This window comes from Bombus pascuorum, chromosome 2 (assembly GCF_905332965.1).
Source record: "Bombus pascuorum chromosome 2, iyBomPasc1.1, whole genome shotgun sequence".
Taxonomy (NCBI): Eukaryota; Metazoa; Arthropoda; class Insecta; order Hymenoptera; family Apidae; genus Bombus; species Bombus pascuorum.
This window is the reverse complement of record NC_083489.1, coordinates 2,780,842-2,807,039: the sequence shown is the minus strand read 5'-3', so window position 1 is coordinate 2,807,039 and position 26,198 is coordinate 2,780,842. Positions and strand designations below refer to the sequence as shown.

At 38.5% G+C, this 26,198-nt stretch overlaps 1 protein-coding gene across 5 annotated transcripts in view; it reads right to left on the bottom strand.

Annotated features, from left to right (window-relative positions):
* Window positions 1-26,198, bottom strand: part of LOC132916360 (titin homolog) — a 78,842-nt gene that overhangs the window by 30,631 nt on the left and 22,013 nt on the right. For 4 of the 5 annotated variants that reach the window (XR_009660083.1, XM_060976277.1, XM_060976274.1 and 1 more), the window contains 7 exons: window positions 5,060-26,034; window positions 4,581-4,935; window positions 3,750-3,998; window positions 3,526-3,675; window positions 2,648-2,977; window positions 968-1,140; window positions 655-775 (listed from right to left, as the gene is read on the bottom strand). Coding sequence is in view for 4 of the 5 variants with exons in the window: in XM_060976277.1 (XP_060832260.1) it covers window positions 655-775; window positions 968-1,140; window positions 2,648-2,977; window positions 3,526-3,675; window positions 3,750-3,998; window positions 4,581-4,935; window positions 5,060-26,034 (22,353 nt within the window). In the remaining variant the exon portion in view is untranslated. The remainder of the gene's footprint in view (window positions 1-654; window positions 776-967; window positions 1,141-2,647; window positions 2,978-3,525; window positions 3,676-3,749; window positions 3,999-4,580; window positions 4,936-5,059; window positions 26,035-26,198) is intronic. The other variant, XM_060976276.1, reaches the window with a different exon arrangement.

Here is a 26,198-nt window from a genome sequence, read left to right as displayed (position 1 = left end):
GTTAGAACGTAATTAGTAATGCATGACATTTTCGATACATCCCGGATGAAACGCATGCCTTCCATTTATGATTCCAAAAAGGAGATGCTTGTGAAAATCTCTATTGAAATTCAAGGCGTTCATGATTTGATATAAAATCGCGCAATCAGCAATAACATTGAAACTTTTGGATACAATCCATATTCTTCTGGAAGAATACATCATCGGCAACCGAATGACACACTGATAATTCTTATAATCATTATTATTACTAAAACACAGTCAAAATTGTAAATATATAACGTAATTTTCCATCGAAATTTTATTCATTTAGAAACAATGCATCTTTGAAAATTCATATGATTTTTAATAAAGTATATGCGTTTATAAATAAAGGTTTATTTTTTTGTGTATCTTTCATCTTGATTTCTTTGCTACAAGTTTTATGTCGGTAGTTTTAGTATTAGTCATTGTTAGTATTAGTCAACCCTTCACGAGACTAGTTGCAGTTGCTGGCAAAATGTTCGAATATATCTTTCCAAAATATTCGGAAGCCACAATTAATAACAATTTCTCGGTCGAATTAAATTAAGTAGTCAACTGATAGCAGCTTATTTGTTAAAATACAATTTCCCTTCTCTTTCCTTATCTTTAAATCGAAATATATGCTCTTACTTTTCACGTAGGGCAGATCTTCGTCGCGACTCTCGCTGGACAGACCAATGCAACTTCCGGTCTCGGTACGACTGCTCAAAGTGCTCCAGTCAGGTGTCAGAGATCTTGCCCGTTGTTTTACCTAAATGACAATTAATAAAGTGATTAATAAAAGTACACTTTAATTGTATATATGTCGGATATATATGTAAACTCCCTAGAGTTCACGTGGGATTTAAATACTTTCACAATAAATCTCGATTTTCAGACTTCAGAATCGATCCCCTGAATTATCCCGAGATTTACGATCTTACATATATGTATGAAAATTTACCTTGATCGAAAAGAAACTTCTGTCACAACCGTATCTGTTCTTAAGCAAAATGCAGTACGTGCCTTCGTCCGAAGGTACCACTCTCTTCAGTGTTAGTCTCACGTAATCGTCGATAGTTTCTTTGTAAGATCGAGGACCGTCCGTGATGTCTTTTAATCCCTTCATCCACGTAACTGTGAAATAGCGAATGAATAAAGATGATAATATTTTAATTCTTATAATTTTACTAAAAAAATAAAGTATAATTAAATTATACCTTACTGCTATTATTATACAGCAACTGTTCATTTAACACTAGAATTACCGAAGTATAGTATAGTTAACACGAAACTATTTCTACCACAACCAGTGAAAATGACTGGTCTTTAAAAAATACGTAATAATAGAACATTTTTATATTTATTGAGTTATTACTTTCTTACAGAAGCAATTCCATGTTATGTGGCACATTTTTGGTATTATTAACGTAGTATCGTGGACAAAAAGGCCTAAAAATATCGGGTAAACCATAAACATTGTCGCGAGCCGAGGCGCCGACAGGCCCATCAATGTGTCGTCGGTCCTTCCGTTGAAGAGTTTCGTAGAAAAAGACGTGCGTGGTCAGACTAATGACAAAGGGACAAAAGGGATGCTAAGGCAAAGAGACAAATTCACAGTCAGTGTCAGTGGAAAAGTCAGAGGGTGTGAATCGAGAAGTTACAGAGTACGAGTTGCGTTGTCGAAATAGTGTTGCTAGTGTCACGGATCAAATTCTACTTACCATGTGTTACGTCGCGTGAAATGGTCCCTGCGAGGTCCCTCACGGTCTGACCGCCAAGACCTACACATTGTTACACTGACTCGCAATAAACCTAAGGAAACACCATAAACCGAATCTTTTTAGCTTCATCTCTATTCATATAAGTATTTTCGGTTTACGGATGGTCCTTAAAACATTCCTTATGTTTATTGCACGTTCTTACCAATTACGGAGAAAGCGGGTGTTTGTCTAGCGAAATGGCAGGTTTTTCCCATGAACAAAGACGCCCATGAGCCACATCTGCAGGAGACTTTCTCCTCATAATTTTATTTATTAACCAATGGGCATCGCGGATCGTTACCCTCACTTTTCTACCGAAAAGTGTGAACGACGAATCTGTGTTCTTAGTTCAAAAAGGCACACACCACACCGAGCTTTCCTTCTTAATAGTACGAGCCGGGTCTACTACTGTTCATCTAATCTTCGAGTAGTCAACTTAACGGTCTTACCATCAGAGTAGTCATCTACTGAACTCAGTCAAATCTTCATCGCTAAAATTTACGCGACACTAGCGTTGTCGAGAGAGTGTGGTCCGCGTGTGTGTGCGTGTGTGTGTGAGAGAGAGAGAGAGAGAGAGAGAGAGAGCTGAGAGTTGGATCCGTTGTGACGAGAGTTGCAAATTAATTATTGAGTTGTCTAAAGTATAGTACGTTATTGTGATTATAATTCACGTTAAACAACCATCGTTTCCTGTTTAATTAACATCTGTATCAATCCATATATTCGTAAATAAACCATTATTAATTATTAGTAGTATTCCTGATACTACATTAATCCATCAGGAACCATGATCCCTAAGCGAGAGTTGACATATTTATAAAATTGTAGAACCAATCATTTTGACTGCTGTGGTATTTTTAGCGTTAAATAGCGAATCTTACCACGAGGTTTAGGTACTCCACAGAACCTAAAGGAAACACTGACGTCCTCTCCAGCAGTAACTGTAATCGATTTTTCCGAGGGTCTGGAAACGAACATGGCTGGCTTTTCACCATCCATGGCGCTAGGTGATATTACATCTACAGTAGCGATACTGTCTACGTGGCCATAAGCGTTAATAGCTCTGCAAATGTACGTGCCCCTTTCTGATTCAGTGACTTCCGGTAAAACCAACGTGTGAACACCAGATTCTATGAACGTCTTCGCTTTCGGGATCGAGACCGGCTCTCGCCTTTCGCCTCGGAACCATCTTACCTCCGGTGCCGGAACACCTGTATTTATCGTTAATCATAGGTATTTTGTTAGAAATTATTCAATTTTATATTAAATAAACAAATATATTAAGATTTATTCGTTCAATTCGTTTCTCTAATTATTTTTGACATGTGTCAGTTTTAAAGGAAGAAAGAATCTTTTAATTTCGAACTTATCGCATTTTTACGTCGCTTTTGCAGTATATGTCAATCGTTTAGGAATCACATTGATTAAATCTACGAACCGATCTTTCAATCTGTAGGAAATAAAGAAAAGCGATATCGTTACAAATACTATTTTCCTTAAATTTACTATTATTTTTCCAAGTAATTTATTAATGCTTGGCATTTTTCATTATTTATGCTATCTTCTTGCTGTAAATGAACTCATGGAATTAGGTCACTTGTTTCTTGAAAATCGAAAATTAACACGTCTCGAAATTTATTTTAGTGAAATTAAAAATTTACAAAGAATGGAATTATTCGAGTGAGATGAAATTGAATTCTGCAGCGAACAGCTATGTACAAGTCATAACGTAAATATTCATTAATTAAAAGTTTAATACCTTTGACTTCGACTTGCAAAGCAATAGTACCGCCTTTGGGAACGCTGTAATCGCTCAAATAGCTAGAAAATCGCGGTCTCTTGTAAGTTTCGATGTTGAAGTAGTCGTCGAACGATTTTTCGTGTTTGCCCACGATTCGTCGTTCTCGTTCTTCAAAATATACAAATTAATCCGAATGTGATATTTGGAAGAGATATTTTGTTAACTAAAATTACAAAAATTACCGTTGAATTGAACGACATGCGATATCTCTTCGGTTCGTAGATCGTTCATTGCTCTGCAGGTATATCGACCGCTGTCCGTCGAATTGGGTGCAGCAATTTCCAACCGGTAGATACCGTCGTCTAAATAACATTGTCTGAATCGATCGCCTTGAAGAATGCAACCGTCTTTCAACCAGGAGATGATCGGTATTGGATGGCCACGAACTCGACATTCCAGGATCAACTCATTGTCAGATGGTCGATAAGTGTCTATGTCATGATAATTTTATTGCAATATCAATAATATGTTAGAAAATAAAATATTATTATATATTTGTGGTATTTTGGGCTTCAATCGTGTTTTTACATATTAGTGCGTCGTACTTTGTTCCGTCATACTAATAAAACACGATCGAAACTCGAAAAACCACAATTGTGTTACCCGATCATCGTGAAGGTTTAAAATCTTAAGAGAGATTAATAGATATGTTTAAAAATAGATTTATATCTTTAAATACAAGAATATCGATATAATATTTTAATACTAATAAAATTTCCAAACCTTTTAAAATGAAATCAACTAAAAGTAAAAAGTTTGTGGTTCGAAGTGTAAAGATTTTACAAGTATCATAGAAAATTAGGGTTTCCAACGTTCAAAATTCCAAAAATTCATGCAATTCTTTTTAACACAAGGGTAATTCGATTATTTTTAATCGTGTTATACACAACGTATAACCTTGCAACATTAGAGAACACAATATTTTTGCCCAACACTATGCTTTATCTTCTCGTTCCTTTATTTTACGTTTATTCCACAAATATTTAGTAGTTAGAATACTTTTAGATACATACCTTTGATGGATCTTGTAAAAGTGGGGGGTGACAATGCTGGTTGGAAATCGGGATAAACTTTTAATGTGGATTCGGTGGTCGCGATTCCGTGAATATTTTCGGCAACACAGGTATACAATCCGGAATCTTCAGGGAGTGCTTCGTGCAATTCAAAATAAGCCATACCATTATCGAATCGAGTTTTATATTTGTTCGTAGTTATGTCAAGCTTCTCGCCATCTTTTGTCCAGTAAACTCTTGGTTCCGGGTGTCCAAGTACGGTGCAGGTTAATCTCGTTCTCATACCAACTCCTACGGTTCTATTCGTCAATCGTGTGCAGAACGATGGCTTCTTTCCCTTGTCACGCGGCGTAAGCTGTGTAAGAAATCATTTTATATATGTAATTTTTTAAAAATAGTCCTTTGAAAAATATATTATTTCTTTTGGAATTTCAATTTGATGGCTTTTGAAGATATAAGAACATTTACTATATTCTTACCTCGTCCTTGATAGGTGGCAAATATATAGACAAATTCGAACCACGATCGTCTAAATCAATTCGTGAACTAGTCTTTGTTCTACTAGTGTATCTCGGTGGTTTGCTAACAGTAGCAGCTGTAATAGTCGTATCGCTATCACCCGTCGAATAGTCATCGTACTTCAACAAACTAATAGATCTTGTTCGAGTAATTTGATCGTCCCTTTTTCTTCTTCTTCTGTAGTACGTCCCAGTATCGTAGTAGTATCTATCGATCGGAGTATCCCTCAGTTTATAATCAAGAAAATCATCGATTCTCTTCCTGGTCAAAGATGTCAGGGAATCTCTCCAGCTGTACGATCTAGAAGTGCTAGAGAGCCCCGAATCAAAACCAGAGTCGTGTCGATAAGATTTGTCTCGTCTGTCCCGCCAAAATTCCACGTCAGAAGAACCAGCTTTCATTCTTCCAATTCGAAGCGCGTCATCCGCCATTTTTCTAAATAATTGATCCGATTCGCTTTGTCTTATTTTGGACCAAGTATCGTCTCTTAGTTGTTCTTGTCTTCGTCTACGAAGCCTGGATGCTTCTTCTTCCTGTCGTCTTCTTACGCGTTCTTCTTCTTCCTTCATTTCTCGCGCTGCTTCTTCTCTTCTTAATTGCCTTTCTGTTTCCCTTCTGCATCTTCTTTCTTCGTCTTCCCGCCTCGAACGTTCAGATTCTTCTCTATTCTGACGCTCTTCAGCTCTTCTTCTTTCCAAACGTTCAGTTTCCCTCCTCCTCATAGATTCTTTATCTTCGTTCCATTGTCTTTCAGCTTCTTTTCTCTTTCTCCTGCGTTCTTCTTCTCTTTGAAGTCTTTCTTCTTCTTCCTTGCGTAATTTCGCTTCCTCTTCCTGTCTTCTTTGTTCACGTTCCCTTCTTCTACGTTCGCGCGTTTCGTCTTCTTTTCTTAACCGTTCTTCTTCAGCTTTCCTAACTTTCTCGGCTTCTTGTCTTATCTGTTTCTCTTGTTCTTCTCTTCGACGCCTGATTTCTTCTCGTCTCTGGTCTTCTCGTTCCAGTTCTTTCTTTAATTTTTCTGCTTTTTCAGCTTTCCTACGTTCTTCTTCTTCCTTTTTCAATTTCGCCCTTTCTTCTTTCCTTTTGCGCTCCTCTTCTTCATGTTTGAGCCTTTCCTCTTCCTCTTTCTTCGCACGCTCTTCCCTTTCGCGTTTTCTCTGCTCCTGCTCCTTCTTCCGTTTTTCTGCTTCCTCCCGTTCTTTGCGCTCATCTTCCGCCTGTTGTGATCTTCGTTTTTCTATCCTTTTACGTAACTTTTCTTCTTTTTGCTCCAATGCCTCCGATTCAATCTTTTGTTCTTCTTCCACTTTCTTTCTATGTGCATCTTCCTCTTGTTTCTTTCTCTCAGCCTCCTCTTTCTCCTGCTGTTCTTTTTCCTGTCTTAACCTTTCAGCTTGTTCTTCTTTTCTACGTTTTTCTTCCTTCTCCTTCTTAAGATCTTCCTCTTGTTTTAATTTCTCAGCTTCTTGTTTCTTACGCTCTTCTTCTTGTTTTAATTTTTCAGCTTCTTCCTTCTTCTTACGTTCCTCCTCCTGATTTAATTTTTTAGTTTCTTCTTTCTTTTTACGTTTCTTGTCCTCTTTTAATTTTTCTGCTCCTTCCTCTTTCTTATGCACTTCCCCTTCCTTTAATTTTTCAACTTCTTCTTTCTTCTTATGTTCTTCCTCCTGTTTTAATATCTCAGCCTCTTCTATCTTACGATCTGTATCCTGTTTTAATTGTTCAGCTTCTTGTTTCTTACGTTCTTCTTCTTGTTTTAGTTTCTCAGTTTCTTCCTTCTTTTTACGCTTCTTTTCCTCCTTTAATTTTTGTGCTTCTTTCTTTTTACGTTCCTCTTCTTGTTTTAATTTCTCAGCCTTTTCTTTCTCTTTACACTCTTCCTCTAGTTTTAGTTTTTCAGCCTCTTCTTTCCTTTTGCGCTCTTCCTCTTGCTTTAGTTTTTCAGCCTCCTCTTTCTTTTTACGCTCTTCCTCTTGTTTCAGTTTCTCAGCCTCTTCTTTCTTTTTACGTTCCTCTTCTTGCTTTAATTTCTCAGCCTCCTCTTTCTTTTTACGCTCTTCCTCTTGTTTTAGTTTCTCAGCCTCTTCTTTCTTTTTACGCTCTTCCTCTTGTTTTAGTTTCTCAGCCTCTTCTTTCTCTTTGCGCTCTTCCTCTTGCTTTAGTTTTTCAGCCTCCTCTTTCTTTTTACGCTCTTCCTCTTGTTTTAGTTTCTCAGCCTCTTCTTTCTTCTTACGTTCCTCTTCTTGCTTTAATTTCTCAGCCTCCTCTTTCTTTTTACGCTCTTCCTCTTGTTTTAGTTTCTCAGCCTCTTCTTTCTTTTTACGTTCCTCTTCTTGTTTTAATTTCTCAGCCTCCTCTTTCTTTTTACGCTCTTCCTCTTGCTTTTTACGCTCTTCCTCTTGCTGTAGTTTTTCAGCCTCTTCTTTCTTTTTGCGCTCTTCCTCTTGCTTTAGTTTTTCAGCCTCCTCCTTCTTTTTGCGCTCTTCCTCTTGCTTTAGTTTTTCAGCCTCCTCCTTCTTTTTACGCTCTTCCTCTTGTTTTAGTTTCTCAGCCTCTTTTTTCTTTTTACGCTCTTCCTCTTGTTTTAGTTTTTCAGCCTCTTCTTTCTTTTTACGCTCTTCTTCCTGCTTTAATTTCTCAGCCTCTTCTTTCTTTTTACGTTCCTCTTCTTGCTTTAATTTCTCAGCCTCTTCTTTCTTTTTACGTTCCTCTTCTTGCTTTAATTTCTCAGCCTCTTCTTTCTTTTTACGCTCTTCCTCTTGCTTTAATTTCTCAGCCTCCTCTTTCTGTTTACGCTCTTCCTCTTGCTTTAATTTCTCAGCCTCTTCTTTCTTTTTACGCTCTTCCTCCTGCTTCAGTTTTTCAGCTTCTTCTTTCTTTTTACGCTCTTCTTCCTGCTTTAATTTCTCAGTCTCTTCTTTCTTTTTACGTTCCTCTTCTTGCTGTAATTTCTCAGCCTCTTCATTCTTTTTACGTTCCTCTTCCTGCTTCAATTTTTCAGCCTCTTCTTTCTTTTTACGCTCTTCCTCCTGCTTCAGTTTTTCAGCTTCTTCTTTCTTTTTACGTTCCTCTTCCTGCTTTAATTTTTCAGCTTCTTCTTTCTTTTTACGCTCTTCCTCTTCCTGAAGTCTTATTTTTTCCATCTCTTGCTTTTTATGTTCCTCTTCTTCGCGTCGTAGGTTTTCAGCTTCTTGTTTCTTGTGGTCTTCTTCTTCTCGTTTTATTTTCTCTTCCTCCTCTTGTTTTTTGCGTTCATTTTCTTGTTTTAGTTTCTCAGCTTCCTCTTTCTTTTTTCGGCCTTCTTCTTCGTGTTTCAATTTTTCTTCCTCTTCTGTTTTCCTGCGATCTTCTTCCTCGCGTATTAATCTTTCCTGTTCTTCCTTCTTTCTATATTCTTCTTCTTGCTTCAGTCTTTCTTCCTCTTCTTTCCTTTTACGTTCTTCTTCTTCTTGTTTCTTCTTTAGCTCTTCTTCTTGTTTCAATTTTTCAGCTTCTTCCTGCCTTTTATGTTCCTCTTCAAGTTTTGATTTCTCTGCTTCTTGTTTCTTACGTTCTTCTTCTTGTAATTTCTCAGCTTCTTTCTGCTTGCGTTCCTCCTCTTTTTGTTTCATTATCTCAGCTTCTTCCTTTTTCTTACGTTCCTCTTCCTCCTGCTTCAGTTTTTCAGTTTCTTCCTTTTTCTTACGTTCCTCTTCCTCCTGCTTCAGTTTTTCAGTTTCTTCCTTTTTCTTACGTTCCTCTTCCTCCTGCTTCAGTTTTTCAGTTTCTTCCTTTTTCTTACGTTCCTCTTCCTCCAGCTTCAGTTTTTCAGTTTCTTCCTTTTTCTTACGTTCCTCTTCCTCCTGCTTCAGTTTCTCAGTTTCTTCCTTTTTCTTCTTTTCCTCCTCTTCTCTCAACTGTTGTTCTTCTTCCTGCTTCCTTTCTTCCTCCTTATGTTTCTGTTTGTCAACTTCCTCTTCCTTCTTAAGTTCATCCTCGTCCTTGTCCACTATTTTCATTTCTTCTTCGACTTCTTCTTTCTCTTCCTTCTTACTTTTCTTTTTCTCTTTATCCTTCTCCCACACTACCTGTACATTCAATAATTTATCTCGAAGCAAGTTTATATCATTCATCAAATTCAAAATAGGCGTTTCGAGCTCCACAAGCCCTTCTCCGCTTAAACTATCCTTCCACAGTGCTTCAGCCTTCTTGGTAGAATCTTCCAGCTCATACAAACTTACGTTCAAGGTTTTTAACACCCCAGAAATTTCTGTAATCTCCAAATGCGATGGTTCAGCTATAGGTTTATCAGCAGATTGCTCTCTAACAATCGCAATTGCCTTGCGAAGCATTTTCAATGATTCCATCGGCCCTTCTCCAATCTCTTGTTTATCTAAAACACTTTGAATTCCCTGCTTAAGTTGTTCAAGTGGCTTAGCCAACATATTCAAAGCTTCCTTCTCAATCTGAATCTCTAGACCTAGCAAACCTTTATAACTTTCTATCTTATTATCAATCGACTCAATAGAATCGTTTACTTCTTTGATAGAGTGAATCAATTTCGTCGATATTCTCGTAGCTTCTTCCATAGAAATAGCACTCTCTTTCTTATGCTTTCGCACTTCCTCGCGTTGATCAGACAGGACAGCTTCCAAAGCAGCTTGTAATCCTTTCAATGGTTTCTCCAAGTTTTCAAGATATACAGTCGAAGATTCTTCCACTGTCATAATCTTCTCTTTCAGTTGCAACAGAGGTTCAGCCAAGTATCCAATTATAGTTTCTGTTATATTTGAGGCTAATTGTAATTTTTCAGCAGCTTGTTCTTCGATAAACGATATACTCTTCTCAAGATTAGCTAATGAATCCACAATAGCATCGATACTAGCTTCTTCTTCTTCTATACTCATATCTGTCTTATTTTTCAGCACTAAGAAGCTTTCTTGCACGTCAGCTAATGGTTGTACCAATATCTTCACTACCTCGTATTCACTTTCCTTCTCAGCTTTCATAGTTTTAATAATATTTTCTTCCATTTCAATGATTGTCGATTTTATAACTTCCACCGGTTGCACCAATTTCTCAACGACAGACCAATCTGGTGTATCGATCCTCGACATCTCTTCAGCAAGTCCAGGCTCAGGTTCCATCACAACGCACTCTCGAATCTCAGCAATAGATTTTTCTATTTCTTGCAAAGGAACCGCCAAACATTCTGTGATCCAATGACTCGATTCTTCTGGCATTGGTTCCACTTCAGGAGACATTACTCGTTCTTCAAGTACAGAAATGCTTCGGTGCAGAGTTATCAAGGGCTCGGCTAAAGCAGATAACAAAGACACCTCATCGACTGGTCGATCTTCCACAGATTCAACCAACATACGATCTTCGATTAATGCAATCGAATTGCAAAGTTCTTCTAAAGGTTCAATTAATGGATTTAGTGTGATTTCTGGCTTTTCCCCACTATCAAAAGATTTCTCTTTCGTAGATTCAATGGCTGTTTGCTCGTTAATAACAGACACAGCTACGTTCTTCAGTTCTAACAAAGGCTGTGCCATAGCCTTCAATAAAGAAATGTCCTCTTTTTCGGATAATGTCAGAGCAATCTCATTCGCGTCCATTGATTTTCTTTCTTCGACAATTATCGCCAAACACTCTTTCAATTCACTGAGCGGCTTAGCCAAACTCTTCAAAGTTTGTGTATCTTCTTCAGAAATTGAAAGAGCCATTTCTGAAGGCGATTCCACGGTACCTTGATCCACAATTATTGGTTCTGTAACTTGAACATTTGCTTCTTCAACAACATCCGCCCAAGTCTTCAAAGATGAGGCTTCTTCTGAGATAGTATCTGCTGCTGGTTCGATAATTATCTGTTGTTGATCGATAGTAGCTGCACGTTCTACCAGATCGTGAAGAGTCTTCGCAAATGTTTCAAACGCTGCGACACTTTCAGTTTTAGGGAGTTCTTTTGAAAATTCTGGAGCAACTTCAACGGCTTGTTGAATAGCAGCCACAGAAGTTTTTAAGTCTGTCAACGTCTGTGCCATCGTTTTCAATTGAGAAGCATTTTCAGCCTCTGACATACTTTGCATGCCCTCTTCTACCATCATATGCTCCTCAATCACTGCGATTGATTTCTGGAACTCTTCGAGTATTGGTTTTAAAGTCGTCTTTTCAAATGATACTTTATCAGTTTCTAAACTCTTCGTATCGTGCTCTATCACATGTTCTCCTTGAATCGCAGCAACGAAACATTGTTCTAATCGTTGCAACGGTGGGATAAGTTCGGTTAATATCGTCATAGGTTTCTTCGTATCCGATGTTTCCAATATTTCAGCTTCTTGAAGCTTAATCTCTGCTATAGTCGAAATGGATTCTTGTAATAACTTGGCAGGAACAGTAACTGTTTCTGAAACTTGAGCTTCAAGTTTCTGTGGTGTCTCTAATTGAATCGTTCCTATAATTGTAGCAATCACTTTTGGTTTTGAGATAGCCACAGAACATTGTTTTCTGAACTCTTCCACAGCTTTTCCAAATGCTTGCAACGTAGACGCGTTTTCAACGTCTAGAATTTGTTCGCCAGGTTTTTCTATCGTTTTCAGCTGTTGCACCACAGCTACGGACGTTCTTAAATCACTTAATGATCTTTCTAGATTTTTTATTACAGCAATGTCTTCTGCGTCTCCTGTTAAACTTAAAGTTTCCTTGGCAAAAACCAATTGCTTCTGAATTTCTGCCACGTTTTTGTTAAGTTCTTCTAATGTCAATTTAACTGGTAATTCTTGTAAAGCTGGAATTGCTTGAGAAATTTCTTTGACAGTTTCGTATTTTGTTACTGCTTCTTGCTGCATGGCTAATAAGAACGATTCTTCGAGTTTCTGCAATGGTTGCACCATGCTCAAGAAGAGTACAACTTCTTGTTCTTTCTTCTTCCCCAATAATTCACTTTCTTTGTCTATATTCAAAATTGTAGTTTGTAGTTCGTTAATAGGTTCAATGACAGTTTTTACAAAATCTTCGACCACTTTGTTCTTCGCTGGAAGTTCTTCAGATTTCTTCACTTCGTATTGTTTGACTGCAGCTAACAGTTTTTCTCCAGTTTCTTCTATCGATCGTGCAAAAGCTTCCAATCGAGACTTTTCTTCACCTGTCCTCAATTCTTTTGTTTGATCTTGCTGAGCAATTGTTATTTCCTGAACAGCTGCCACAGACAATTTCATCTGTTCTAAAGACTTCTCTGCTGCTAGCATCATGCTAACTTCACTAACTTCTCCTGAAATTGACGCGGTTTCACTCGTTTGCTGTTGAATAGTAATTATAGATTTCTGTAATTCTTCCAATACAGGTTGCAAATTCAATTTATCAACAGGAATTTCACTCTTCTTCAACTCTTCTGTAGTCTCTTCTTCTAGCACTTTACCTTCTAGCAATGCAGTCTGTAAAGCTTCTTCCAATATATTCAATGGTTCTATAAGAACGTTTAATTTCACATTAGTTTCCTCTTTAGGTATTTTCAATTCTTCTACCTGCTGCATTTTCTCTTCTTCAATGTGAGAAAGCGACTCGCGTAGAACATGAACCGTATTACTTATCTTCTGAAGAATTTCAACATCCACCATCTTTGCCTGTTGCTTCTCAGCTTCTTCCAACTTCTTTTCTACTTTCTTCTGACTTATCACTGCCGAACATCTTTCTTCTAACTGCTCTATCGATTTAGCAAAAGCTTCCAAGGCAGATTTCTTCTGAGTCTTTATTTCTTCAGTTCCTTCCGAAGAAAGCGTGATTACTTGTTGAACAGCAACAGTAGCTGTTTCTAGTTCTTGAAGTGCTTCATTTATATCCTTCACAGTCTCCAATTTTGAAGATTCTTCGAGGCTCGTAGCTAACTGTTCTTGAATATTAACAATGCTTTCTTTTAATTCTTGGAAAATTGGTCGAAGGACAACAGTCTGTGGAGTTTCTTTTTGAATTTGTTCCACGGATTCAAGTTTCTGGTCACTTGCTTGTTGAACCACGTTCACCAAAGATCTTTCTAACTGTTGTAGAGGATGCATCAAAGGAGTCAACGTTTGCACATTCTCTTTTTGTAATTCCAACGTGCCAATTTCTTCAGTGCTCTCTTCCTGTATCTTCATAATAGTCTCGCGCAGCGTGTGAATCGGCACGATAATCGTCTCGAGAACTCGTGCCTCCAGTTTTTCAGTTTCCATCGACTCCATCACTGTCTCCTTCGCGTCCACTTGATGCTGACTGACCATAGCCAAGCATTCTTCTAGTTCTTGCACCGATTTGGCGAAGTGTTGCAGCGCTGTCACCTTCTCTGTCTCCGACAGTGTTTCTTCCACGCCTGGTTCAGTGGATACCACACTCTGAATGATCGCGAGAGAAGAATTCAAGTCTTCCAGCGATTTTTCTGTGGCTTGCATGATAGTAGTCTCCTCAATGGAGTGCTCTGCCACTGTTTGCAATTTTACTTGTTCTTGTACCGATGCTACGCATTTCTGAAGTTCTTCCACGATAGGTTGAATATCCAATTTTTGCAAAGGTGGAGCTGCTTGAGAAATTTCCTCAATTTTGTTGAGTTCCACCGAGATTGCCTGTTGAACAGTGGAAGATAGCGAAGTTTCTAATCTTTGTAGTGGTTCTACCAGGATCTTCAAAGCACTTTCTGATGCAGCCATTTTAGAAGAATCGAGAGCTTCCACATGTTGCAATTTTTCTTCTTCGATTTTCATAATAGTTTCCCTAAATAGTTGAAGAGGACTGACAGCCATGTCTAGTATCTCCACTTGAGACTCTTTTATTTTTTTGGGGACTAGCTGTATGCCAATCTGTTGCTGGGAAATTACTGCTAAACACTTTTCACCGATTTCTTCCACAGATTTTGCGAACGATTTTAGGATTGAAGTTTGGTCCTCGTCTGATAAATTACTCGTTTGTTCAGTCTCCAATATTATCTCCTTGATAGCTGCTGCCGAAGATTTCAAATGTTCCAAGGGTTCTTCTATAGTCTTCGCGACAGAACCTACCAATTTATCTTCCGATTCTTCTTTAGTAGGTTCCAAAGAAACTTGTTCTTGAATTACAGCAATAGACTTTTCTAACTGCTCTAAAACAGGCCCGACATTCAACTTCATAGAGGATTGGACATCTTCCAAGTTTGATGTAGATTCTTTTTTAACGATGCTCGTCTCTTGAACAGCCACTGACAAAGACTTTTCTAATTGTTCCAAAGGTTCGACCAAGGTATGTAAAACACCAGCGATTTCTTTCGTTTCTGGCATAATTAAAGTTTCAGTCTCTTGCGTCTGTTGTTCGTCAAGTTTGGAAATGGTCTCACGTAAAATTTGAATTGGACTTGCTATATTATCCAGAGCTTGCTGTCCAAACTCTTGTATATCTATTTTAGCAACTTGTGGCTGTTGCAAAATACTAATTTCAACTTTCTGTTCACTAGAAATCTCCGAAGACACTTTTGCTATCTTTTCCACACACTTGGCAAGTGTTTTCAGGGCTGTTGTTTTCTCTTCACTGGTTAATTCTTTGGTTTCTTCCGCCTCAAGAGTTTGAATGGCTGTCACAGCAGATTTCAGAGTTTTTAATGGACTTTCTATCAATTCAGCAACAGAAGCTTCCACTTTTGTAGTGGACACATCAAGTTTTTTCGGTTGTAGAGCTAACTGTTCTTCTATCATAACAATTGATTTCTGCAGTTCTTCCAATACAGGACTAACCTTCAATTGCTCCGTAGGTAAAGTAGTACTCTTTATTTCTTCAGTCGTTTCATCTTTCGATGGACGAATTTGTTGAATTGCTGTGCATAATAATTGTTCCAATTCTTCTAAAGGATGCACCAGAGGTTTCAAAGCTTCTACTACATTTTTGCTTGTTTCATCTAAAGCTCGTACCTCATCAGTCTTCTGTTCTTCAATCTCAGAAGCTGTTTCACGCAAGAGTTGAATAGGCTGACTCATCATTTCTAAAACTTGCTCCAATTCTTCTTTTTGAATTTTTTCTGGAGATTCTATCTTTATTGGAGGAGAACTGACAATCGCTGTACATTTTTCTCCTAATTCATTCACCGATTCAATGAATGTTTTGACTGCTGGTATCTCTTCTATATTGGAAAATGTTCCTGCACTTTCAGTTCCAGAAGTTACTATTTTTTGTACCGCACCGATTGAAAATTTAAGATCTTCTAGCGATTTGTCTATTTCTTTCGCAATTAACGCCTTATCCTCTGATTTGTTCATTTCTTCAGTCGCTTCGAGGATCATTTCTTCTTGAATTGTGGCGATGGATCTCTCCAGTTCTTCTAGAATATTGGCTACTGGTAACGATTGCAAAGATGGAACGTTTGATTGTGTTTGTTCCGTAGTTTCTTCATGTTCTACAGTTTGTTGCTGAGAAGAGATATCCAAAGATTGTTTCAATTTTTCCAAAGGATAAATAATAGTACTCAAGATAATTGCAGCTGTCTTCGTAGGCAAATCCAATGGTTCAGTTTCTTCCAATTTCTCTTCCTCGATCTTAGCAATAGCTTCACGAAGATTTTGTATTGGGCTGACTATCTTCTTCGCGATATCTGTCTCTAATTTTTGCTGTTTGATTAACTCAGCTGATTCTATCGAAGGCGGAGCAGAACCAAGTGGCGAGGCATCCTCTGGTTTCACTTGTTCTTGAGAGACCATGAGGACTTCTATCAGTTCTTGAAGAGGTTTCGCTGTGGTTTCCTCGATATCCAAATTTTCTTCTTTCGTTTTCGCCATCACTTTGATTTCTTCGACCACTTTCATACTCTTCGTTTCAGCAGTCTGTTGAATGACCTTTACGAGTTCAGAAATCGCTTCGTTTACATTTTGTGCGTTTCCACGTAGTGGAATACAATCTGTAGGAAGCTGAGAAGTTGCTCCTTGGATAGAAGAGAGTTCACGTTGAAGAGATTTTAGAGGTTCTGAAAGTATTTGCAAGGATACCATTACGTTTTCTTTCAGTGCTGGTGTTAACTCTTTTTGAGTCAAACGAAGAATCTTTTCTGTGGCTTGATCTACGTTTATTAAAGATTCCAACAGACCGACAAATTGCGTTTTAAGTTCTGAGATTGAAGAGGAAGATAATGTGTTTTGAATCGATACGCCAGTTGCTTTTAAGTCGTAAAGGATTTGTATGAGGGCTGTTAATTCTCGAATTCTTCGTTTCTCTTCTTCCGATCTTGAGGAAAGAGGTTCGTCTAGAGCTACAGACACGAGACTGGTTAGTTCTTTGAAAGGTTGTTGCAGAGCATTGATCAGCGAGCCTGTCTTTTGTATCAGATTGATTTTTGCCTGTTTTCTTTCCTCCTCTGCCTTTTCTTCTGCTTTTGCTAAGTCTTCTATTTGTTTTAAAGCTTCCATTATCTCTCTTTGTCTTTCTGCCTCGTTTGATTCTTTTGTTTTCTCTGGTGATTCTTCTACGACTCTTTCTGTTTTTAGCGTATCCTCTACTTTTTCAAACACTTGCTCTTCAGCATCATGCTCTTGTTTTAATTCTTCTGATTTTTCAGATTCTTCTATTTTTATTTCTTGACTTACCACTTCTTCTTTTTTAATTTTTCCTTCCTCCATTCTTTCGACTGCTGTTTCAGTCCTTGTTTTTTTTTGTTCTGGTTCTATCGTTTGTGCGTGTATTTCTTCCACAGATTCTTCAACACCAGATGCTCCCTTTAATATTTCTGTTACAGCCACTTTTTCAGACGATGTTGTTTTTTCGTCCACAGTTTTAACCGGCAGTGCTACTTCAGCTGCTAAAATTTCTGCTTTTTCTTCTTCTACCAACTTTTCGGTTTCGTCAAGCGGAGCTTCTACCTTTACCACATCCTTTGGCATGTCCTCCGTCATCTGAGGCAAAGATTCAACTTTTTCTTCTTTTATCGAGAGTTTCTCTGTTATATCAAATAATACTTGGTCAGCATCTTCTTTTGTCTCTTCGGATAACACATCAACCCTTCCCTCTGCTTTCGACAATTCTTCTGTTGATTTGTATGTTGCTACTGATTCTCCTCCTTTCGTTGTCTCAAGATCTCCAGCTTTTTCTTCTTCCATTCCTTCAACCGATTCGACTCTTCCGACTTTCATTACTTCCATACTTTCAACTTTTCTCCCTTCTACTAATTCAGGAGACACAGCTGCTGCTTCAAGAGCCATAACTGCTTCTTCTTTCATTTCTTTCAGAACTTCAGCTTCTTCTTCTAGCAAATGAGGAGATTCAAGTGTTTCCGTTCCCATTATTTGAAGAGTGTCGACTTTTCCTTCTTCTGTTACTTCAAGAGCTTTAGCTTTCTCTTCTGTTGTCGTCTCAAGAAGTTCGACTTTTTCCTCTGTCACCCCTTCAAAGGTTTCAACTTTTTCTTTTCCCATTACTTGTAGAATTTTGATCTTCTCCGCTTCAGTTACTTCAAGAGCTTGCGCTTTCTCTTCTGTTGTCCCCTCAAGAAGTTCGACTTTTTCTTCTATTACCCCTTCAAAAGTTTCAACTTTTTCTTTTCCCATTACTTGGAGAGCTTCGATTTTTCCTTCTTCAGTTACCTCAAGAGCTTTAGCTTTCTGCTCAGTTGTCTCCTCAAGAAGTTCAACTTTTCCTTCTGTCATTCCTTCCAGAGTTTCAACTTTTTCTTTTCCCATTACTTGCAGAGCTTTAATTTTTCCCTCTTCAGTTACCTCAAGAGCTTTAGCTTTTTCTTCTGTTGTCTCCTCAAGAAGTTCAACTGTTCCTTCTGTCACTCCTTTGAGGGTTTCAACTTTCTCTTTTCCCATTACTTGGAGAACTTTGATCTTCTCCTCTTCAGTTACTTCCAGAGCTTTAGCTTTCTCTTCTGTTGCCGCCTCAAGAAGTTCGACTTTTCCTTCTGTCACTCCTTCCAGAGTTTCAACTTTTTCTTTTCCCATTACTTGCAGAGCTTTAGTTTTTCCTTCTTCAGTTACCTCAAGAGCTTTAGCTTTCTCCTGAGTTGTCCCCTCAAGAAGTTCGAAATTTTCTTCTGCCACACCTTCAAATGTTTCAACTTTTTCTTTTCCCATTACTTGGAGAACTTTGATCTTTTCCTCTTCAGTTACTTCCAGAGCTTTAGCTTTCTCCTCAGTTGTCCCCTCAAGAAGTTCAACTTTTCCTTCTGTCACTCCTTCGAGGGTTTCAACTTTTTCTTTTCCCATTACTTGAAGAGCTTCGATTTTTCCTTCTTCAGTTACTTCAAGAGCTTTAGCTTTCTCTTCTGTTGTTCCCCCAAGAAGTTCAACTTTTCCTTCTGTCACTCCTTCGAAGGTTTCAACTTTCTCTTTTCCCATTACTTGGAGAACTTTGATCTTCTCCTCTTCAGTTACTTCCAGAGCTTTAGCTTTCTCCTCAGTTGTCCCCTCAAGAAGTTCAACTTTTCCTTCTGTCACTCCTTCGAGGGTTTCAACTTTTTCTTTTCCCATTACTTGAAGAGTTTCGATTTTTCCTTCTTCAGTTACCTCAAGAGCTTTAGCTTTCTCCTCAGTTGTCCCCTCAAGAAGTTCAACTTTTCCTTCTGTCACTCCTTCGAGGGTTTCAACTTTTTCTTTTCCCATTACTTGAAGAGCTTCGATTTTTCCTTCTTCAGTTACTTCAAGAGCTTTAGCTTTCTCTTCTGTTGTTCCCTCAAGAAGTTCAACTTTTCCTTCTGTCACTCCTTCGAGGGTTTCAACTTTCTCTTTTCCCATTACTTGGAGAACTTTGATCTTCTCCTCTTCAGTTACTTCCAGAGCTTTAGCTTTCTCCTCAGTTGTCCCCTCAAGAAGTTCAACTTTTCCTTCTGTCACTCCTTCGAGGGTTTCAACTTTTTCTTTTCCCATTACTTGAAGAGCTTCGATTTTTCCTTCTTCAGTTACTTCAAGAGCTTTAGCTTTCTCTTCTGTTGTTCCCTCAAGAAGTTCAACTTTTCCTTCTGTCACTCCTTCGAGGGTTTCAACTTTTTCTTTTCCCATTACTTGAAGAGTTTCGATTTTTCCTTCTTCAGTTACCTCAAGAGCTTTAGCTTTCTCCTCAGTTGTCCCCTCAAGAAGTTCAACTTTTCCTTCTGTCACTCCTTCGAGGGTTTCAACTTTTTCTTTTCCCATTACTTGAAGAGCTTCGATTTTTCCTTCTTCAGTTACCTCAAGAGCTCTAGCTTTCTCCTCAGTTGTCCCCTCAAGAAGTTCAACTTTTCCTTCTGTCACTCCTTCGAGGGTTTCAACTTTTTCTTTTCCCATTACTTGAAGAGCTTCGATTTTTCCTTCTTCAGTTACTTCAAGAGCTTTAGCTTTCTCTTCTGTTGTTCCCTCAAGAAGTTCAACTTTTCCTTCTGTCACTCCTTCGAGGGTTTCAACTTTTTCTTTTCCCATTACTTGAAGAGTTTCGATTTTTCCTTCTTCAGTTACCTCAAGAGCTTTAGCTTTCTCCTCAGTTGTCCCCTCAAGAAGTTCAACTTTTCCTTCTGTCACTCCTTCGAGGGTTTCAACTTTTTCTTTTCCCATTACTTGAAGAGCTTCGATTTTTCCTTCTTCAGTTACCTCAAGAGCTCTAGCTTTCTCCTCAGTTGTCCCCTCAAGAAGTTCAACTTTTCCTTCTGTCACTCCTTCGAGGGTTTCAACTTTTTCTTTTCCCATTACTTGAAGAGTTTCGATTTTTCCTTCTTCAGTTACCTCAAGAGCTTTAGCTTTCTCCTCAGTTGTCCCCTCAAGAAGTTCAACTTTTCCTTCTGTCACTCCTTCGAGGGTTTCAACTTTTTCTTTTCCCATTACTTGAAGAGCTTCGATTTTTCCTTCTTCAGTTATTTCAAGAGCTTTAGCTTTCTCTTCTGTTGTTCCCTCAAGAAGTTCAACTTTTCCTTCTGTCACTCCTTCGAGGGTTTCAACTTTTTCTTTTCCCATTACTTGAAGAGTTTCGATTTTTCCTTCTTCAGTTACCTCAAGAGCTTTAGCTTTCTCCCCAGTTGTCCCCTCAAGAAGTTCAACTTTTCCTTCTGTCACTCCTTCGAGGGTTTCAACTTTTTCTTTTCCCATTACTTGAAGAGCTTCGATTTTTCCTTCTTCAGTTACCTCAAGAGCTTTAGCTTCCTCCTCAGTTGTCCCCTCAAGAAGTTCAACTTTTCCTTCTGTCACACCTTCAAAGGTTTCAACTTTTTCTTTTCCCATTACTTGGACTTTGATTTTTTCCTCTTCAGTTGTTTCCCGCGCTTTTGTTGATTCCTCTTTCATTGTTTCGAAAGTATCGACCTTTTCTTCCTTCATTGGTTCCGCACCTTTAACTTTTCCTGTTTTCTGTTCTCGAAGCTCTTGAATTTTCTCTTCAGATTTTATTTCCTCTATCTTCAATCGTTCTTCTTCAGGTAATATTTTTTCAATAGTTAACACACTTTCCACTTCTTCCCTTGAAACTTCAATAATCTCATCCACAATAGTTTCAATCTGTGTAATAGTAATAGGGACATCAGGCGAAATATTCTCTTCTTTCTCTTCTGTCATAATTTTCTCTACATTCGCCACCATTTCTATTTCTCTTATAGAATCGTTTACACTCTCCAAAACATCCACCATAGCAGACAAGGTTTCGACAAGCGAAGAACCTTCAGAAGCTCGTTCTCTTATTAACCTGGCCCGATGAAGAGACAAAGAGGAAGCCAACTCCGTCGTAGAATTAGCCAGAGCCTGAAGAAGAGTCACAGTCTGGACGGAAACAGAAGATATCGATTTTTGATTAATTTTTTCCTTTAATACATTCAAAGCTGATCGAAGTTGATTAGTCGGATACAAAAATCCTTCAACGATAGCTTCTTCATCTACCGCTTGCTCAGTGAACGTTTGCATGAAATGTGTTTCTGATAACGTTATTTGCTTCTCTAAAGCTTCCAACGACTTCGAAATCACTTGGTGAACAGATTTATCCACATTCTTATCCAAAACTGCAATTGTATTCTTCAAATGATTAAACGAACTCGACAGATTATATTGAAGAGTAAATTCGTTGCTAGATCTTCTTGAATAATCAGTCCCACCAATTTGTTGTTGAACAGAGATTGTAGCATTCTTCAATGAACTCAATGCACCTTCAAAAAGTGTGGCTCCCTCTAAATTAGAAATTCTTTCTAAAATAGTTGAAGTTTGTCTTTGTAAACCTTCGACTGCCTTTGAAATAACGCTTCGCCTTTCGTCTAACAAAGCTGATTCTGGAACTAAACTTTTTCTGCTACTTTGAACGACCGAAAGACTGCTCAAAAATTCCACTAAAGGTTCAACAAGAGTTCGAAATTCAATAATTATTTCTCTTCGCTGATCTAAGAGCTCAAGCTCTTGCGAAGTCACGTTTACTGTGTTTAATAAATAATCCAAAGGCTTGACTAGAATTCTGGCTACATCTGTCTCCAGAGTAACATCAGCTTGAGCTTCAAGAATTTTCATTTTTTCCTCGATATTTTCTAAAGGTTTTGAAATCTCACGAAGAGATCCAAGAAGCTCTTGCCTAGAATGAATATCTTTCACAACGATTGGTACCGTATCTTTGATATCTCTAAGAAGATTCAAAATAGGTTCACAATTTTTCTTCAGATCAGAATTTTGATCAAGCTTCTCAATTGCACTATTGATCACTTCAGATTCGATCACGTTCAAAGGATGAATTAAATGATTCAAGATTAATAGTTCTTGGGCACCATGCTGATGTGACTGCTGGAGAACTTTCTGAAGATTGTTCAAAGGTTGGAGAAGGTTCTTTAGCACAGATACAGTCTGACTAACTATTTCTTCGTAGGAATGAACCGATGTTCCAGTTGTCAGTCTCATCTCAGAAATCGTCTTCATAAGTTCTTCCAAAGAATTGGCTAATATAGAAACTGGAACAATGGTAGTTCCAGCTGTAGGTTCTTCGAAATCTTCCAAAATCCCTGTTATATCTATCTGAACACTCTCCAGCGTTTTAGACAAAGAAACAACCAAACTCTTTGCTTCTTCTTCTTTCTTCGCTTTCTTCGTATCTTTCTTTTCCTTTGGTAATTCTTCTATCGTTGTAATTAACTGTTCTGTTCTTTGAGAACTTTCTTCGACTGCAGTCTGTTCAACTATCGATTCAGTAAACTGTGTTTCAAGCAATTTCGTTGTGCTTTCCATTAGAGTTGTTTCAGGAATAGTTTCTTCAGAGGCGTGTGCTGTAATTTCTTCTCTTTCTGGAAGAATAGTCTCCTGAGGAATGGACTCTTCTTGAATGGTTTCTTGAGACGTGGTTGCTTCCACCATCTTCTCTTGAGTCATTGATTGTACCATTTCTTTCAATTCTTTCCTGTAAAGAGCCTCTTTGATAGAAATAGGTATCTGATTTTCAATTTCTTCCACGATATCCACTATAGGTCGAAGTGTTTCTTCTCCAGCGTGGTCTTTAAGAATGTCCATGATAGTCTGCAGGAGATACTTCATTGGTCTGCCCAATTCCTCCAAAGTTGTCAAATCTGTTGGTTCGTGGTACATCGATATAGCATTTCGTAACCTTGTTAAAGGTTCACGAAGATCTACCAAAGCCTCTATCAAATTTTCGTCACTTGGAGGTTCAGAATACGATGTTTCAATAGCAATTCTGTTTACGTCTTTCTTCAATTCGTCGACGGTCGAACTTAAAGCAGATTCTTCTTCATCCTTCGTGCTTTCTTCAGATGTATTTGATAACCAATGTTTCATAGGATATAAGGATCGAGAGATCCTATCTGCTAAACCAAACGACTGAACTTTCTGTTTCTTTGGTTCTTCCTTTTTCGGAATTAATTTTTCTGCTTCTCTTTTAGCTTTCTTTTTTGATGCCTCCCTTGCAATTAATGGCGTGTCTTTCTCTATTTCTTCGAGTAATTCCAAAACTGGAAGAATTACGTCTGTTCTTGCATCCGTGTTTACCATAGTTTGAACCAGTCTCTTCAATTTCTCGATTGGCCTTATTAGATCTTTTAAAATTTGCTCCTCTTCGGGTTCATGTTCTTGGGTCAATAAAGATCTCTGCAAACTCAACAGACATTCTTTTAGTAAAGAAACCTGTTCTACAATCTGTTCGTCTACTGGATTCTTTAAATTAGCAATCGCTACCGCTGAAGATCCAATATTCTGCCTTAGATCTTCTACGGATATCGTTAGACACGAGGTATAATTAGGGTAACTCTTTTCTTGTCTTTCTAGCGCCGAAGACAAAGCAAAGTGGACATTACTGAGATTCTGATCGACGTTCAAACTGTCCAAAATATGTTTTGTCGCTTCTTCAGCTTCCACTAACTGAGATATTGTCTTTGGTAATTGAGTTTCAATCTCTTCTATCATTTTCCGAAGATCTTTTATCGAATTGATATCTTCTTGTGATGTGAAGTGTTTTAATGCTTTCGATACAACGATCTTCAGCTTTTCTACTGGAATCGACATTTTACGAATCACTGGAAGCTCCTGGAAAGTTCTTCCTTTGGAAACAAGAGCCGTTTGAAGATCCAGCAATGGCTCCTTCAGATCTATCAGGCTATTTATCGTTTCGTCTTCTCTCAAGGTCATCGCTGTATGAACTGCGTCAGATACATATTGTCTGAGCTCTACGAGACAAACAGCTATTTCAGAAGAAGCTAATTTTTGAGAACTAGCTGCTCCATTTGTAACAGGTTCCACGTCTTCTATATTCTGTAAAGTACTGCTTAAAGCTGCTTGAACATCTATCAAAGGATCCAGGACTCTATCTGTCAAATTGTGAGGCTGTTCCTGCATCGATCTCGAAGATGTACTTTCTTCCAATTCGTTGTCCGTTTTACAAATAATTCGCTCGATATTATTAACCATTTCCAATATAGATTGCAAAGAATTCTCGTTCAAATTAGTTATTGTTGATTTCAACTGAGAAATGGCGGGTTCCAAGAGTTTAGATATCGTTTCGGAGTTCTCTGCGGTGGAAATTGAGCTTAGAGCGCACTGAAGAGAATACAATGGACCGTCTAGATTTGTTAGAGATTCCAGGCCAATTTCTCGTCTTTGTGGTGTCCTCAGTCTTCTGTACATCTCGTCAATTCGGTCGAAAATGGAGCAGAGCCGAGGATCGAGAGTATCAGCAATGTTTTCGTACGTTTTCAACGTTTCCTGAAGACTCAATCTCACTTCCTTTAGAATATCTTGCTTAGGCTCTTCGACTACCCCTTTCTGATCTTCCATTGGCTTCTTATCTTTTACTCTTTGAATCTCAACGATTGTTTGTTCAGCGGATTCTTGAAGAGACTCGATCAATTTCGTTCGATGCTCGGATAAGATGCCCCTCGTTTCGTAAGTCTCCAAGGCAGACTTCAACGTATCTAATTTTGCTTTCAATTCGCGCGTTGGAAGAATAAGTTCTTCTGCAATTTTAGAAGCACCGTCTGCTTTTGCTTCGATGGTGGGAAACCGACTGAGAGCTCGCGCCATGTCTTCTATAGACTTCGAAAGAGACTCAACCACTACCGTGTCCACAGTTTCTATCGTCCCTTTAGTCGGATCCACAGAAACGTCGTTCAAAAAGAAATCTAAAGTATTGAGAATATCCTCTAAGCTTGCTACCAATCTCGTAGCTCGCTTATCCACAGTTAAAACATTCCTGACATTTTCATCGAGCTTAGAAACTGCAGAAATCATCCTGATCAAGGCAATCGGTCTCTCGCCCTTTGCTCGTCCAGTTAGCTCATGTTCGAGCTTCGTGATTCCCATAAGAATTTCATCCACTGGGTCTGTCAGGCTTTCCAAAATTGCAATTAAATCCATCTTACGATTTTTCACGTTTTCCTGACGTTCTATTAATTCCATTCCACGAAGAAGCTCCTCTGTCGGACCACCGATAGCTTCCAACAAAGAAATTCGAATGGTTTGATTCAAAGATCTATCACCCGCGTTCTTCAATGCCTTTGACTCTATAGAAGACACTTCTTCGCATAAGTTTTGAATTGGTTTGATAACGTTATTCGTCACGATCATCTTACACTCTTCTTCGCTACCAGCGTTCAATTTAGTTTCCAGATTGTCGATGCTCACTAAAGTGTCTCTAACAATAAAAACAGGTTCTTTGAGCCTCCTCATATTGTCCAACAATCTTTCCTTGTTACTTTTCGATAATGACTTGTCAGATTCACTGGTCGTCTGTTTCTTCTCGCTAGATTTGTCAGCCACGTCTTCTACGTAAGGTTCTTCGGTCTTGTTTATAGACTCTATACGTTGAAGCATTTCGGTATTGGCACCTGCTGACCCACTTTTTCTTCGTTTCCCATCGATTTCGCTGCCAATGGACGACTCTTCCGAGCTACCTTTCTCCCTTTTATGCTTCTTCTTTCGGTGTTTTTTCTTCTTTGGAACACCAGTGACGGAATCGAAGGAAGAATCTCCGCCTATTCCATCGTCTATGCTCGAGCCAGCTGTTTTCTCTGCACTCAGACTGCGTTTCCTTTCTCGTCCGTCTTCGTATAATCTTTGAACTTGATTCTCTGAGATGGAAAGTCTCGCTGAAGACAGTGCATCAGCGAAAGTGTCGCTGTCATCTTGTTTCAACGAGGAAACCGGTGACATCGGAGACACTGGTGAAAACGGTTCGTCTTTTTGAGCGCTGTGAAAGCTTTCTGATTCCATTTTGTGGCTCTTCTCGCTCTTTTCACTTTTGGACGAGGAGCTCGATTTTTTTCTCGGAGGTCTTGTCGGTGGTTTGTCGTCTTCTTCCAAACTATACCTGGCAGATCGTTTTAAAGAACTGCGAGAGTCTTGATCCGGGGAGGAAAAGACACGAGTTACGTCGTCCATGATGGACACGTCCTCGAAGTCGGCTTCTGTACGAAGGTCGTCGCCATCTTCCGCGCTGACGAAATAATCTGGGGACACGTCGATCACCACTGCTTCCATTAAGAGGTTTCCGGAATTCGAAGATTCCTTAACGAATCGCATTGGAGGCAGTTCGATCACGTTGTGCTCTATAAAATATAGGGAATAAAGTCTTGAAGATTATAATTTTGTTAGTTTTGAAGATTTCATCTTGCTGGTCTTTTATCATTAGTTCTTGTCAGCCTCTTTTATCATTAGTTTATTGTTAGCTTTCTTATCGGTTTTCGTGAGAATTTAAAAGACGCAAAAGTTT